Consider the following 13,416-nt stretch of genomic DNA (forward strand, 5'->3'; position numbering starts at 1 on the left):
CAAGAGATGGTTCTCAGACTTGGATCCTCTATGGCGCAATAGAGCGTCTAGTGCTTATTCAACACTCAGAAACACCATGGGTTGTGTGTGACCGGCCTTGGGCCCTATGCGACCCTCCTTGGGCTCTATGCCTAAAAGTTTCTGGTCGTTGTTAACACGTCAAATGACCTGTTGCGCCACAGAGGAATTCAGTCCATGGTTCTCCCGTATCCTTAAGATGTCGTATGGTAATGGACCTAAAAAGTACTTAGGATTGCCTACAAAATTCGAGACTTCTAAGGTGGAACTCATCAAAGACATCCAAGAGAATAGATTGTGAACCATATTCTGGATTGGAAAGAGCGTCTTTTAACACGTGGGGAAGGAAATCATGCACAAATCTATGGCATTATCAACGAACACATTTGCAGCCTCACATTTCAAGCTTCCCACCACCCACCACCCACCACCCACCACCCACCACCCTCCACCCTCCACCCTCCACCCTAAAATCAGAAGTGCAGCATTTCATTTTTTTTGGGTAATTTAAGAGACAAGAGTGGCAGTTGTTGGATATCTTGGAGGCACTTATGCGGGTCTAAGGAGAGAGGGGGCTTGGGATTTAGGGACCCCGCAATTCAAAATAAAGCCCTCCTAGGCAAGCTTGCTTGGAGGCTTTGGAAAAATCCTCAATCTCATTGGGCATCCATTATGAATCAGATTTATTACCCAAACTCAGATTTCCTTGAGCTTTGGATTGGTTCAAATCCATCTTGGGCTTGGCATGGAATTTTGAAAGGAAGATAGGTTCTTTTGGATGGGCTTTGTTGGGTTGTTGGCAATGGTGAGAGCATATGAGTGTGGAAGGATTGCTAGATCCCCACTACTCCTAATGTAAAACTCTGACATACCTACTTCAGATTTAATTGATAATCCAAACAAAATATGGAAATCTAGAGTCTTGAACAATTTATTTCATCCAGATGATCGAAAGGAAATTCTCAAAATTCAATTAAGTCTCTTTTCTCGACTAGATTCCTAAATTTGGAGGGGTTCAAAGAATGGAATCTACTCAGCAAAGGTTGGTTATCATATCCTCTGTAATCAACAAGAGCTTAAAGAGAGATCTATTACTGCCTCATCCTCCAATGCCTCTCAATGACATATTGCCCCTAAGGTTTGGAGACAAATGTGGTCTTGCCACTCAATGCCTAAAATTCGAAGTTTTTTATGGCGTGCATGTGTTGAAGGACTAGCTACCAGAGCTGGGCTTTATAGGAGGAAAGCCTCCATTCATCTGACATGTCCCAGGTGTGGTGTGCAACAGGAAACGATCAGTCATGTTCTCCTTGACTGCCCCTTCGCTTGAGCAGTCTAGTTCGGGTGCAGACTCTCTTTCTCTCATCCTAAACATGACGTAGAAAAATATCTAAACTTATCATGCATTGGCATTTAATCTTTTGCTCCAACAAAAAATGGGAAGGAAGTTTGATGCATCTCTGGTTAATAACAAGGGAGGTTTGAGCTATGTGGTTTGTAATTCCAACAGAAGACCTATTGTTGTTGTATCATTTCCTTCCTCCTTTCTTACAACCCTTAAAGGTGAAGCTCTTGCCACCCGATCGGGTTTGCTTCTAAGCATTTCAGAAGGAATTGAAGACTTGGAAGTGGAATCATGCTATAAAGGTCTAATACTTATATCATCCCATAGTTCCTCCCTCCTTGTATTGAGGTCTTAAACATTATACACAACATCCAATACAAGACCACTTCCTTTAAGACATGCTCCTATCACTATATTCCCAGAGAGATTAACAATGTGGCTGACTCCTTGGGCCGAAATGCCTTGTCTTATGCATGTGAGACAACTTGGTGGGTCCCCACTCCTTGGTTGTCTGACATTTGTAACTCGAATACCTTGCGTTGAACATGCATGAATAAATAGTCATGCTTCCGCCCAAAAAAAAAAAAAAATGATCAAAACAACTATAACATCCATCATTAATGCATATATTCTACGATTCATTATAAATTCTAATACATATCATCAGTATCATCCAACACCAATTATAAATTCATACATCATAACAAAAAAGCATGTCCAAAGTATTGTTGAGCAATGGGGCTTGGCTATGATGTTGTTCATTGTTGTCAACACAGTCAACACACACCCCAAGTGATGCATGTTCAGTTGGAGTTGGGAGTCACGACTTTAGAAATAATTTTCAACTTATGCATCTATTTGTAGCTCAATTTTCGAAGTGCATGTATTAAATTTTAGTTGAAGGTGATATTATGAAAAATGAAGGTCTTCAAGTTAGCTTCATGTTGACAAAAAAATTAGGTCAATCGAAATTCGGGAGAGAGAGATAAAATAACAACAACAATTACTCAGCCTTTTCCCAACTAAGTGGGGTCGGCTACATTGATCTATTAAAGAAAAAGATAAAAGGTAGAAGAGAGAAAAGGGGGGTGATAAAAAAAAAAAAAAAAAAGGTAATGCAACACCTCCATGTCATCCCACCTAAATGCAATCTACAATATGGATTTTTGCCCTCCAAACAACTCTGTTTGATGTCATACAGGGTTAGGACTTAACTTTTGCATGTCTTTCCTTACCAACTCATCAATGGTCATTTTAGGTGCATCTAGCTCTTCTAACTCCTTTCCAACTAGATTTGATCACTCCTCCGTACTGAAGCATCCCTATGCCTCATTTGAACATGAATATACCACCTTAAGTGGCATTCTCAGAGCTTGTCATGATCGGGACCATTCCCAACTCAACTCTTACCCTGTGATTCCTCACTCTATCTCTCCTTGTTTTTCTGTACATTCATCTCAACAATCGTATCTCTGCTACACTCAACTTATCTATGTTATGCCAAAAAAAAGAGAATGTGTTTTAAACCCGTTTTAAATATGTTTAGAACGGGAATGCTTACCATTTTCCATTTTTTCTCGTATCTTTGGAAAACATACGAAAAAATTTACATTAAACTGTAAAAAAATGGAAGCTCCATTTAAATTTTTGCTAACTAGGATAGAGAGTAGACTGAGTTTACTCTCTTAAATCGAGTAGCCAATCCAGAGTTCCAAACTATAAGAAAAAATGCAAGAGATAACTTGAATTTAACTAAAATTGAGGTCAGGAAAAAAGTTATAGAAATTAAAATCAATCTAAATCATCCCCAAACCTTATAATTGGTCTTTAGATCTAAATACTAAATTATCCCATGACCAAAAGTATAGAATTAGCATCAACGAATTAACCCTGTCAATTTAATCGATTCAACTCTAATTTCTAAAACAACGATTGCAAGCTCTCAAAGGCCCCATTTAATAATAATCCCACTTCCATTCTATTTGTGAAATTCCATGATTTTAAAGAGTATGATTGATAATTGGTAATTGATACAGAGCCATAGTTATTTACATATTTATTTAGTAATTTTCTCCGTTTATTAGAATATATTTGTTATTTGTTTATCACTAAAGTGGGTCATATTGTGGTGTCGAAAGTTGTATTGGTTAAGTCATTTAAATTGATTAAAGAGTCATGAATACAATTAAGTGTTGTGGAGTGCTTTTAGGAGTCTGTTAGGGATGTTTTTTTGTAAATGTGTTATGTAATGAAACATGTAACAAGAGAGGAATATCTGAAGATTACCAAATTTGAAGTTTATGCAATAATATATAGGTATTCTCCATGGAGAGATAACTACTTTTATTGTTTCCTTATACATTTTATTAATGATGATATCTTTTTGGTATCAGAGTGGCGATCTTGGCATGTTTTCTACTAACAATCAATGGCTAACGGAATAACTCTACAAGAGATAAAGAAGTAAAAAATGGAGATTCGAACATCCAATAAATTATAGAAAAACAAGCAGATGTTTTACAGGAGTTACGACAACTGATAGCAGCAATGGATATATCTAAAATACAACCAACTCGCTGCCTCAGTTGCTCAATTATAAAAGCCAATGAGAGAATTCCAAATTCAAACACAAGTCCAACAATAGTAAATTGTACTATGTATACAAATTATGCCAAAGTAGAATTTTCAAAATTCAATAGAAGTGAAGATTGGATATATAGGGTTGAACAATTCTTTAAATTTAACTGCATCTCTTATGATCAGAAGGTGCTTTTGGCATTAATTGACTTGGAGAGAGTGGCACTTCAATGGTACCACTGTTTTGAAAAGATGCATGGCAGGGTGTCATGGGATGAATTTGTCAAAGCCATTTTTCAATGTTTTAGGCCAAGTGTTTATAAGGATTTTGTTGGAGTACTAAACAAACTCAAACAAATGGGGTTTGTAAAGGAGTACTAAGAAAAATTTAAAGGGCGTCGAACTATACCAATGAGTTGTCTGGTGAGTTGCTTTATAAGTGGCTTGAAGGAAGAGATACGATATGGTATATTGATTTTCAAGCCTACTAATTACAAGAAGAAAATGTTGAGAGCATGGATAAAAGGCAAAAACCTAAATTTTCCAAACCTATCGCGGACCATATGCAACCTCAAAACTAGCCACTAGGCCTCACTCTTTACCCATTCGTAGACTAACACACACTAAAATGAATGAGAAAAGAGAGAAAGGAGTTTTTCAAAAGAAGCACATAGGAGGGATTAAATTTGTATTTTTTTTTTAATAAGAGAGAGCTGAGGATTACAAGGCAAAGACTATTTGGGTCACCGAATATGGGTGCCTTAGAATTTATGGTGATGCCTTTGGCTTGACCAATGCCCCAACAACATTTTTCACCCAGATGAATGGTAGTTCCACCCCAACTTGGACCAATTTGTGGTGGTAGCATAGGTATATGAGAATAGTCCTTTGTTTAGGTTTACAATTTATAAGGTCATATGAATTCGTGTGCATTCATCGCTATCTTACTTCTACACTCCATTCAAAACTTAGCTTTATAGCTAGTGAAGAATGTCCCTTTATAAGGGGAAGGTAGGCTCTTTATTCAACTATCAGTAGAGAAATATGTATAGTAAGATATGCAGAGCCATGGCAACAGGTGAGGCAAGTCGAAGACGTTGATGCTTGGTAGTGCCTCATTGACAAGCCCAATGCCAATTCACTAAAGCTCTATCGATCAAGCTTCTAATCAGGTTGTCTGCCTATCGGTTAAACCAAGTGAACAACTAACCAACCACTTCATATCCATGAGCTCCGCTTCAATTATGTAATCATTGAACTGAAGAGTGAAATCCACACACACTGGCCTTCCTCCTTGTTTTTTTTAAGTAATGCTCACAAACATTTCATAAGTAAACTACCGTATTTAGCTTTCTCATCAAGTTAGAGCAAGAACGACTCATGCCATGTTTGTAGTCCCACTTGTGTAGTTTAATCAGCGCATGATGAATAGTGTTGATTGTCCATTCAATAACACACTTCAGCAATAGATTAAAGAAAGCAAAAGGTAATCATTGATATTTTTCTTTTATCAGAAACACATCATAGTGGTAGAGAAAATAAGGTTGCAGAAGCATTGTCGAGATAACATGAAGAAGAGGCTGGACTGATGGCTATCACTTCTCACACCTTATTTTGATGGATGTTGTATGAGAAGAATGGATGAATAATCCATATTTGTGAACACTAATAGAGCATATTTTTGCCAATCTGTAATCTCAACTAAGTTACACTTGGAATGTTGGGAACTCAAATACCATGGGCGGGTGGTATTGACACCAGATTCTCATTTACGAGAGTCCATTCTCATTGAGATGCACAATAGTGCTAAAGGGGACAAATTTGGAGTACAAAAAACACTCAAATAAGTGAGGCACGCATTCTATTGGAACAGTATGCGGTACGATATTCAACATCTTACTATGAAATGTGACCAATGCCAACGAAATAAAGGATAGGACATAGCACAGCCTGGATTATTGCAACCTTTACAAATTTCGGAACGAGTATGGATTGAAATCTCTGTAGACTTTATACGTTCCTCTTTTGGAAAAAAAAATGTCATTTTAATTCTTGTGGATCGACTAAGAAAATAAGGACATTTCATTTCGTTGGACCATCCCTTTTAAGTTACAATTGTAGCATAAGCATTTATTGACAATGTTGCAAACTGCATTCGTAGAAGAACCATTCTCGTATGATCTTGATCCACACTCGTGGCCGAGTTCCTATCTTCTTGAGTAAATTCTTGCCAAATTTTTTTTGTCACTAAGGAACCTAGCTGCGAATGAGTTCCTCTTATTATCCCCAAACAAATGCCACAATTAGAGGTGGTTAACCGATATTTAGAAGATTATTTGACGTGCACTACTAGAGACCAACTTATGCAATGGGCATAAATGGTTAGCTTTGGCAAAATGGTAGTACAACATCAATTATCACTCATCCACTATAATCACCCCATATGAGGCTATTTATAGGCAACCTCCACCTACAGTGACATTGTACACCATAGGGGAACCAATGTTGCAACTGTAGAGCAGTGACTATGAGACACGATTGCTACTATTCAACTATTGAAAGAGAATCTATGCCAAGCACATCAAGATGAAGCAGCAAGTTGATCTCCATGAAACTGAACATGAGTTTCAAGTTGGGGCTGAGTTTACCTCTGTTTACGACCATACCGCCAAAACTAGCTTTTCAAGCCTCTATGAAACTTGCTTTGATGTATTATAGCACTTTTCGGGTTGTACAAAGGTAGGACCAATGGCTTACAAGTTTCTGTTACCTGAGGGAGCTAGCATTCATCAAGTATTCCATGTATCCAACCTCAAGAAGAGGCGATTCCCATCCGTGGGTTGCCCAGATGATTAGGACAAATTGGGTATTGTGTGGATAAGTGCATGGTCCCAGATTCAATTCCCCCTCCGTGCATCTAAGATTTAAGTGGAGACTGTGGTGGTTGGTTGTTGTGCTAATCTCCCTGGATTAGTCGAGGTGTGCGTAAGCTGACCCAGACACCTTGGTTAACAAAAAAAAAAAAAAAAAAAAAAAAAAAAAAAAAAAAAAAAAAACTCAAGAAGATGCTTGACTAGGGTGTTCCATTACAAAGAGCTCTGCCACCAATGAATGAGGAAGGAGAAATGTGAATGGTGCCAATAACAATAATAGATAAAAGGATGGTGAAGAAGAAAAACAATATTGTCACAAAGGTACTTGTGAAATGGTCCAATGCAAGCCCAAATGATGCAACATGGGAGACATCGTACAAGCTGAAAGACAATACCCTTATTTTCAACCTTACGGACAAGGTTGATTTTGAGAGGGATAAAATTATACGAGACAAAAATTATACGAGTCATAATTATTTACATATTTATTTAATAATTTTTCTTTGTTTACTAAAGCATATTTATTCTCTACTACACTAAAGTGGCTCATGTTGTGGTGTTGAAAGTTGTGTTTATTAGTCATTTAAATTAGTTAAATAGTCATAAATGCAGTTAAGTGTCGTAGAGTGTTTTTAGGAGTCTGTTAGGGAAGTTTCTCTTTAAAAGTATAATGTAATAAAACATGTAAAATGAGAACGATATTTAAAGTTTATTGAATTTGAAATTTAAACAACAACATAGAGGGATTCCTCTTACAAGAGGGAACTGCTTTTCTTGTTTCCTTGTACATTTTCTTCGTGGTTGTATCCATAATAATGCTCCAATAGTAATTCTACACATACACACACACCCAAAAAAAAAAAAAATGCCATTAAAAGTAGAAATCCCCTCATAGCCGAGGTGGATCGGACGATGTGCCAGATCTTTTTCAACAAACCATTGAGTCACGCAAACGATCCACCAGAACCGTGTAATTAAGGCGAGTCAATAATTATTTGATCGTCACTCGCGAGTGTTTCGGCCGATCCCGAGTTTCGTCTTTTGATAATTCACCGGGTTTTAAAACTGTTATCCCTCTTCGTCCTGAGGGCACATGTCTGCAGCGAGCAGCGAGGTACGATGACCATCGGATGGGTGATAATATCTAGGCACGCTCTTCAAGAGACTCCTATCCACTCGATGCTCACTGCACCGGTGCTGCGGACAATTTTCGCACCATGGTCCTCACGCTTTCGAGTTTTTTTTTTTTTTTCTCGCCTTCTTTGTGGCTCGGCAAATTTCTCTCCTTCACGGAGATGGCATCTCCTTGACGAAAAAGCAGTTTTTTCATCTACTCCGATCAGTATCAGGTTAGGGTTTTTCTCTGTCACTTCGTTTAGGATTTGCAGAATGATTTAAGGAGGTTGATACCCTCCCCCTCCCTCCCCCAACCAAAAACAATTCCACCGTTTTGGTGAAGAAGAAAGCATAAAAACCCAGTTTTATTCTTTCATATTTCATGACTAAGCATTTGTTATAAATTGATCACACCCTTTGATTTCCTTTTGCTCAATTGGAAGGAAAGCCTGGAGATTCAATTCATTGCACACGCATTAGCTTGTCTTAGTTTTTTGCTGGTTGTTTATTGTGATTGTTTGAAATGATGGGTAGGGCATCATGGAGGAGGCTAAAAGGCTTAGATTTTGGATTTCCATTAATAGAGTGATTTTTTTCCTTGATGCTTGAAATGAGATGTGGTCTCTTTTCCCTACGTGCTTTGTAGATGCTTCCTTTTTATATAACTCAAGGCTTTAATCGTTTCATGGTTCAGATTGGCATTCCTCATTGAAATGTATGATCTATAACTTAATTTTTTTACTCCTTTTGGTTTTGTAGCTTTTGTTTAAATTTTTTTTATTGCAACTTGATTCATTGTTTCTGGACTTCTCTCTAAATTTGGATATTCTGACTTAGCTTGTGATTTTCTTTCAACTATCAAGATGATCCATGTCATTTTCCTTTTTGCTTGGTTATCTTTCAGGTAGATTGATTACTTTTGAAGTTCATTTGCTAGCATTTGCCTCGAATGGGAGAAATCTGTCTCAATAGTGAGCCATTGGCTGAAGATGGAGCAGATAAGCCAGATGCGGAGGAAACAGATTGTGGAAACTCGGAGTCCACAGGTGAAAACCATGTGAGGAAGGAGGAGCCTGTGCCACCAGGTTTAGGGATGGAGTTTGAGTCATTTGAAGATGCCTATGAATTTTATAATAAGTATGCTGAAAAAGTGGGATTTGGGATTAGAATAAGAAGTTCTTATTTTAAGAAACAGAGTAAAGAGAAGTATGCTGCAGTTCTTTGTTGTAGTTGTGAGGGTTTTAAAAGATCACTACAGTCTCACAATAAAAGACCAGAAGTAAGGACTGGTTGTCAAGCAATGGTGAGGATCAAATTGAGGGAGTCCAAGGGATGGCAAGTGATTGAAGTTAAGCTTGAGCATAATCATGTGACTAATCCAGCAGGTTCACAATTCTACAGATCACATAAGAGTGCTGGTTCTGGAACTAAAGGAAAATTGCAATTGACTTGTGATGCTGGAATACATACATGTAAGTATCAGTCAATTAATGGCAAAGATGTTAGTGTAGTTCAATGCAAGTGCTCAAAGCTTGAAAAAGGAGATGCACAAGCTGTTTATGAATTCCTTTGCCGCATGCAGCAAAAAAGTCCCAACTTCTTTTATTTGATGGATCTTGATGAAGATGGACGGTTGGGAAATGTGTTTTGGGCTGATGCAAGGTGTAGGGCTGCATGTGAATACTTTGGGGATGTTGTTGCATTTGATACAACATATCTGACACACAAATATGATTTGCCATTTGCGCCATTTGTTGGAGTAAATAACCATGGGCAGTATGTGCTGTTGGGTTGTGGTTTACTTCTAGATAAAACATCTGAGTCATTTATATGGTTATTCAAGGCATGGCTTGCATGTATGTCAGGTCGCATTCCTAATGCTATAATAACTGATCAATGTAAAGTTTTAAAAAAGGCAGTTATGGAAGTATTCCCTGGAGCCTGTCACCGACTGTGTTTATGGCACATCATGCAAAAAGTTCCAGAAAAATTGCAAAATTTGCGTGAATATAGAGCAGTTAAAAGGGCAATGGAGAGAGCAGTCTATGATTCGTGGAGAGTGGATGAGTTTGAATTAGCTTGGGAGGACATGATTCAGCAAAATGGAGTTGGGGATAATGAATGGCTTCAAACATTGTATGAATATCGACATCAGTGGGTGCCAGCTTTTCTCAAGGGCACAAGTTTTGCAGGAATGTCAACCACCCAAAGAAGTGAAAGCATAAATTCATATTTTGATGGATTTGTGCATGCAAGAACCTCGCTCAAGGAGTTCCTTGATAATTATGAGCTTGCTTTAGAGAAGAGGCGTTCTGAAGAATTCCAGGCAGATCTTTCATCAATCCACTCAAAGCCTGTGTTGAAGACAAGAAGTTACTATGAAAAACAACTCTCTGAAGTGTACACAATGAATATGTTCAAGAAATTCCAAAATGAGGTGGAAGAGATGCTTTCGTGTTTTAACACGACACAAGTACATGTTGATGGGCCAGTCATAACTTATACTGTCAAGGAACGTGCTGAGGGAAATGAGAGTGAGATCAAGGATTATGAAGTTCTTTACAATACCGTTGAAGTGGAGGTTCATTGCATTTGCAATCAATTTAACTTTAAAGGGTACTTATGTAGACATGCACTTAGTGTCCTCCACTATAATGGAATTGAAGAAATCCCGTCTCGATACATTTTGCCACGTTGGAGGAAGGATTTTAAATGCATTTATGTACTGGAAAATAGCGCAAATGATGTTGATGTTGATGACCCAGTGACATGGTATGATCAATTGTACAAACGTGCTATCCAAGTTGTGGAGGGAGGGGTGATATCTCAAGAACATTTCAAGGTTGCTTTGCAAGCACTAGAAGAGTCATTGAGTAAAGTTTATGATATAAGGGCTTTTGGCTCAAAAAAGGCATCCACTGTAGCACAACGTAATCCAACAAAAAGTGATAATGCAAAAGAACCTTCACAAGTAAAGCGACGAGGTCGGCCGAAACAAAATGGATCCCAATGTCTCACAGATAAGGTATTTAATGGTTTTAAGAACTTGTACTTGTGGTTGCTGATTCTTTACATAAATTTGTATATCAGGGTTCTTTTTCTATATATGTTGGTTCTTTAGTTGGTAGTTTTTATTTTTTCAATGTCTGTTGTAGGGAAGAAGTACTGAAAGAGCACCAGAGGTTGACAACCAACGTGCAGAATCCAATTTTCAAGTACAACCAAATCTTGGCAACCCTATTAGTACACCAGAGAGTATATATCAACCAGTAAGTAGTCCTATTTATTTCAATACTGGTCAGTTTATGTTCACTTTTCTCTTATGGAGAAGGTCGCAGACTTGCCGGCATGCCCTTACCCACTAGGTTTTGCACCACATGTCTTGTTCTCCTTCCTCATAGCATGATTTTTGGCAATTTGACCATTGGATTGATGGAGGATCAAGCATTACCTTGTACAGTTGTAATGCACAGTCTCTCATGATTTTTATGGTCTCTGTTTCATGGCAGGATTTGGTTGGGTTGCCTTGGGTTATAGGTTTGGTTTTCATGGTTTCCATGTTTCAGGTTGCAGGTTTCATGGTTCCAGGTGGTTTAATGTCATTTTCTGGTGATCCCTCTCTCTCTCTGCATTTCCCAGCAACTCTCTACCCAGCATAGTGGAAGCCCTTCCAGGTGAGGCTGTGTTACCTACCAATGACCTGTCTCTTATACAAGATGAATCAGATATTTCACTTCTGACATTGGGAATAAGGAGAGGAAGAAAGAAACTAACTCATGAAGCACATTACAGGGACAATTTTCACTATCCAGCCAACTATCCCTGGTCCACTTGATCTCATGGCCAGATTTCTTGGTTGTGGTGGAATAATCTCTGAAATCTGATTGTTATATGGAATTGAGTGAACCTGTATTATGATATTGAACATTCTTAGAGAATTTGAAATGTGGATGAAGGAATCCTTAATGGTGGAAGCACAGATCATTGGCCATTCATGATTCTGCTTTTTGGGTCCTCCATGGAAGTCTAACAAGCGCATCTTCAAGAGCTGGTGATACTCAAGTAAGCATGTGCTCCATCGTTTGGAGAGTTTACCTTTCTTTTAACCATCAATTGTATAAGATTTTGGAGAAGTAGCTTTGCCTTGTAGGGACCGTCAATACGGCTTGTAAGACTAATTTTTTCTTGTATACCTTGTGTATAGCAGATTACACACTGTACAGGTCCTGCAAACTTTTGTTTTACTAATAGAATTGTTCCTTCCTTTAGTTAACATCATAGAAGCAACTGTGTTATCTAAATTAGCTTCTTTGGCTCTACAAGCACTCATCAATTTATAGTATTACTTCAAAAAAAAAAAAAAAAAAAAAGGGTGGGGTGGGGGGGAGGTGAGGAAGACAAAAATCAATGTGTAGTAACATTACTATACCTCTGCCTCATTCTGTTGGCAACAGTATTTATAAATATTGGAAAAAAAGATCCAGAACAAAGTCCTTATCTTCTATAGTGAATATGCTGTTACATCAGTTAGGACTGTATCTGTGAGATCACAAAACAGGGACCTTCATAAGGTGTTCTTTCTTCTTTACATTGGTTCAAACCAAGTATGATATCCTGGGTACCAATGGCATACATGCAGTTTGGTAGATTTCTCTCTTCATTAAGAGGTACGGATTTAATTGGTTATAATATTAGGGACTTGGGTGGATTCAAACCATCCGCATCTTGGGGTTTGATGGATAAAAACCATTTCCCAAAGTGCTAAACTGATTTTAGCCAAAGATTCAATTTCGAGAATAAAGAAACCTCAGGTTGCTTGGCACCATCCAAGTGCTCCCCATTAATCCATTTAGTCTTCGTAAATAAAATAGTGCATCTAATCTTAGTGTCCTGTTAAGTTTGTAAAAATTATGACTGATATCTATGCTCTCGCTCAAGGATTAAAGTATCGGTATCGGTCGCCGTATCGGTCAGTCAAAATTAAGATACGTATCGGACAGTATCGTATCGTATCGGAGATACACTAAGATACGCTAAAGATACACACATAAATGGATATGAAAATTTTTTTTAAACACTTTTGCATAAAGAATTTGTTAAAAAAAGCTATTGATAACATGTATTATGCATAAACACTAAATTGAGGGTATCGTACTAAGAATTCAAGGTTTGTAGTTGTCCCATAAATGTAAAATCCTTGTTCCCAACCTTGATTTCCACTTTAGTTAGAGAGAAATATGGCTGACAGCAACTTTGGAACAAAAACCCTTCAAAAAATCGTGTTTTTTTGAAAAATTACCCATCTTGGCCATTATATGTACATACCGATACGTATCGATACTCACCGATACGTACCGATATATATCGATACTCACCGATACGTGCCAACATATACCGATACGTATCGATCGATACATACCGATACTCACCGATACGTACCAATACATACCGAAACGTACATTTTACCTCAATTTTATAATTTTCATA

General features: G+C 37.8%; 1 protein-coding gene across 7 annotated transcripts in view; it reads left to right on the top strand.

Moving 5' to 3' along the window:
• The first annotated feature begins 8,006 nt into the window (after positions 1-8,006).
• LOC122081774 (protein FAR1-RELATED SEQUENCE 6-like) overlaps positions 8,007-13,416 on the top strand; it is a 10,168-nt gene continuing 4,758 nt past the window's right edge. For 2 of the 7 annotated variants that reach the window (XR_006141218.1, XR_006141219.1), the window contains exons 1-5: positions 8,008-8,162; positions 8,834-10,954; positions 11,085-11,198; positions 11,439-11,603; positions 11,722-11,991. Coding sequence is in view for 5 of the 7 variants with exons in the window: in XM_042649059.1 (XP_042504993.1) it covers positions 8,879-10,954; positions 11,085-11,198; positions 11,439-11,588 (2,340 nt within the window). In the remaining 2 variants the exon portion in view is untranslated. Of the gene's footprint in view, positions 8,163-8,183; positions 8,645-8,833; positions 10,955-11,084; positions 11,199-11,438; positions 11,609-11,720; positions 12,203-13,416 lie in introns of those variants that run through there. The other 5 variants (XM_042649059.1, XM_042649042.1, XM_042649078.1 and 2 more) reach the window with 5 other exon arrangements.

Source organism: Macadamia integrifolia, chromosome 1 (assembly GCF_013358625.1).
Source record: "Macadamia integrifolia cultivar HAES 741 chromosome 1, SCU_Mint_v3, whole genome shotgun sequence".
Classification (NCBI taxonomy): Eukaryota; Viridiplantae; Streptophyta; class Magnoliopsida; order Proteales; family Proteaceae; genus Macadamia; species Macadamia integrifolia.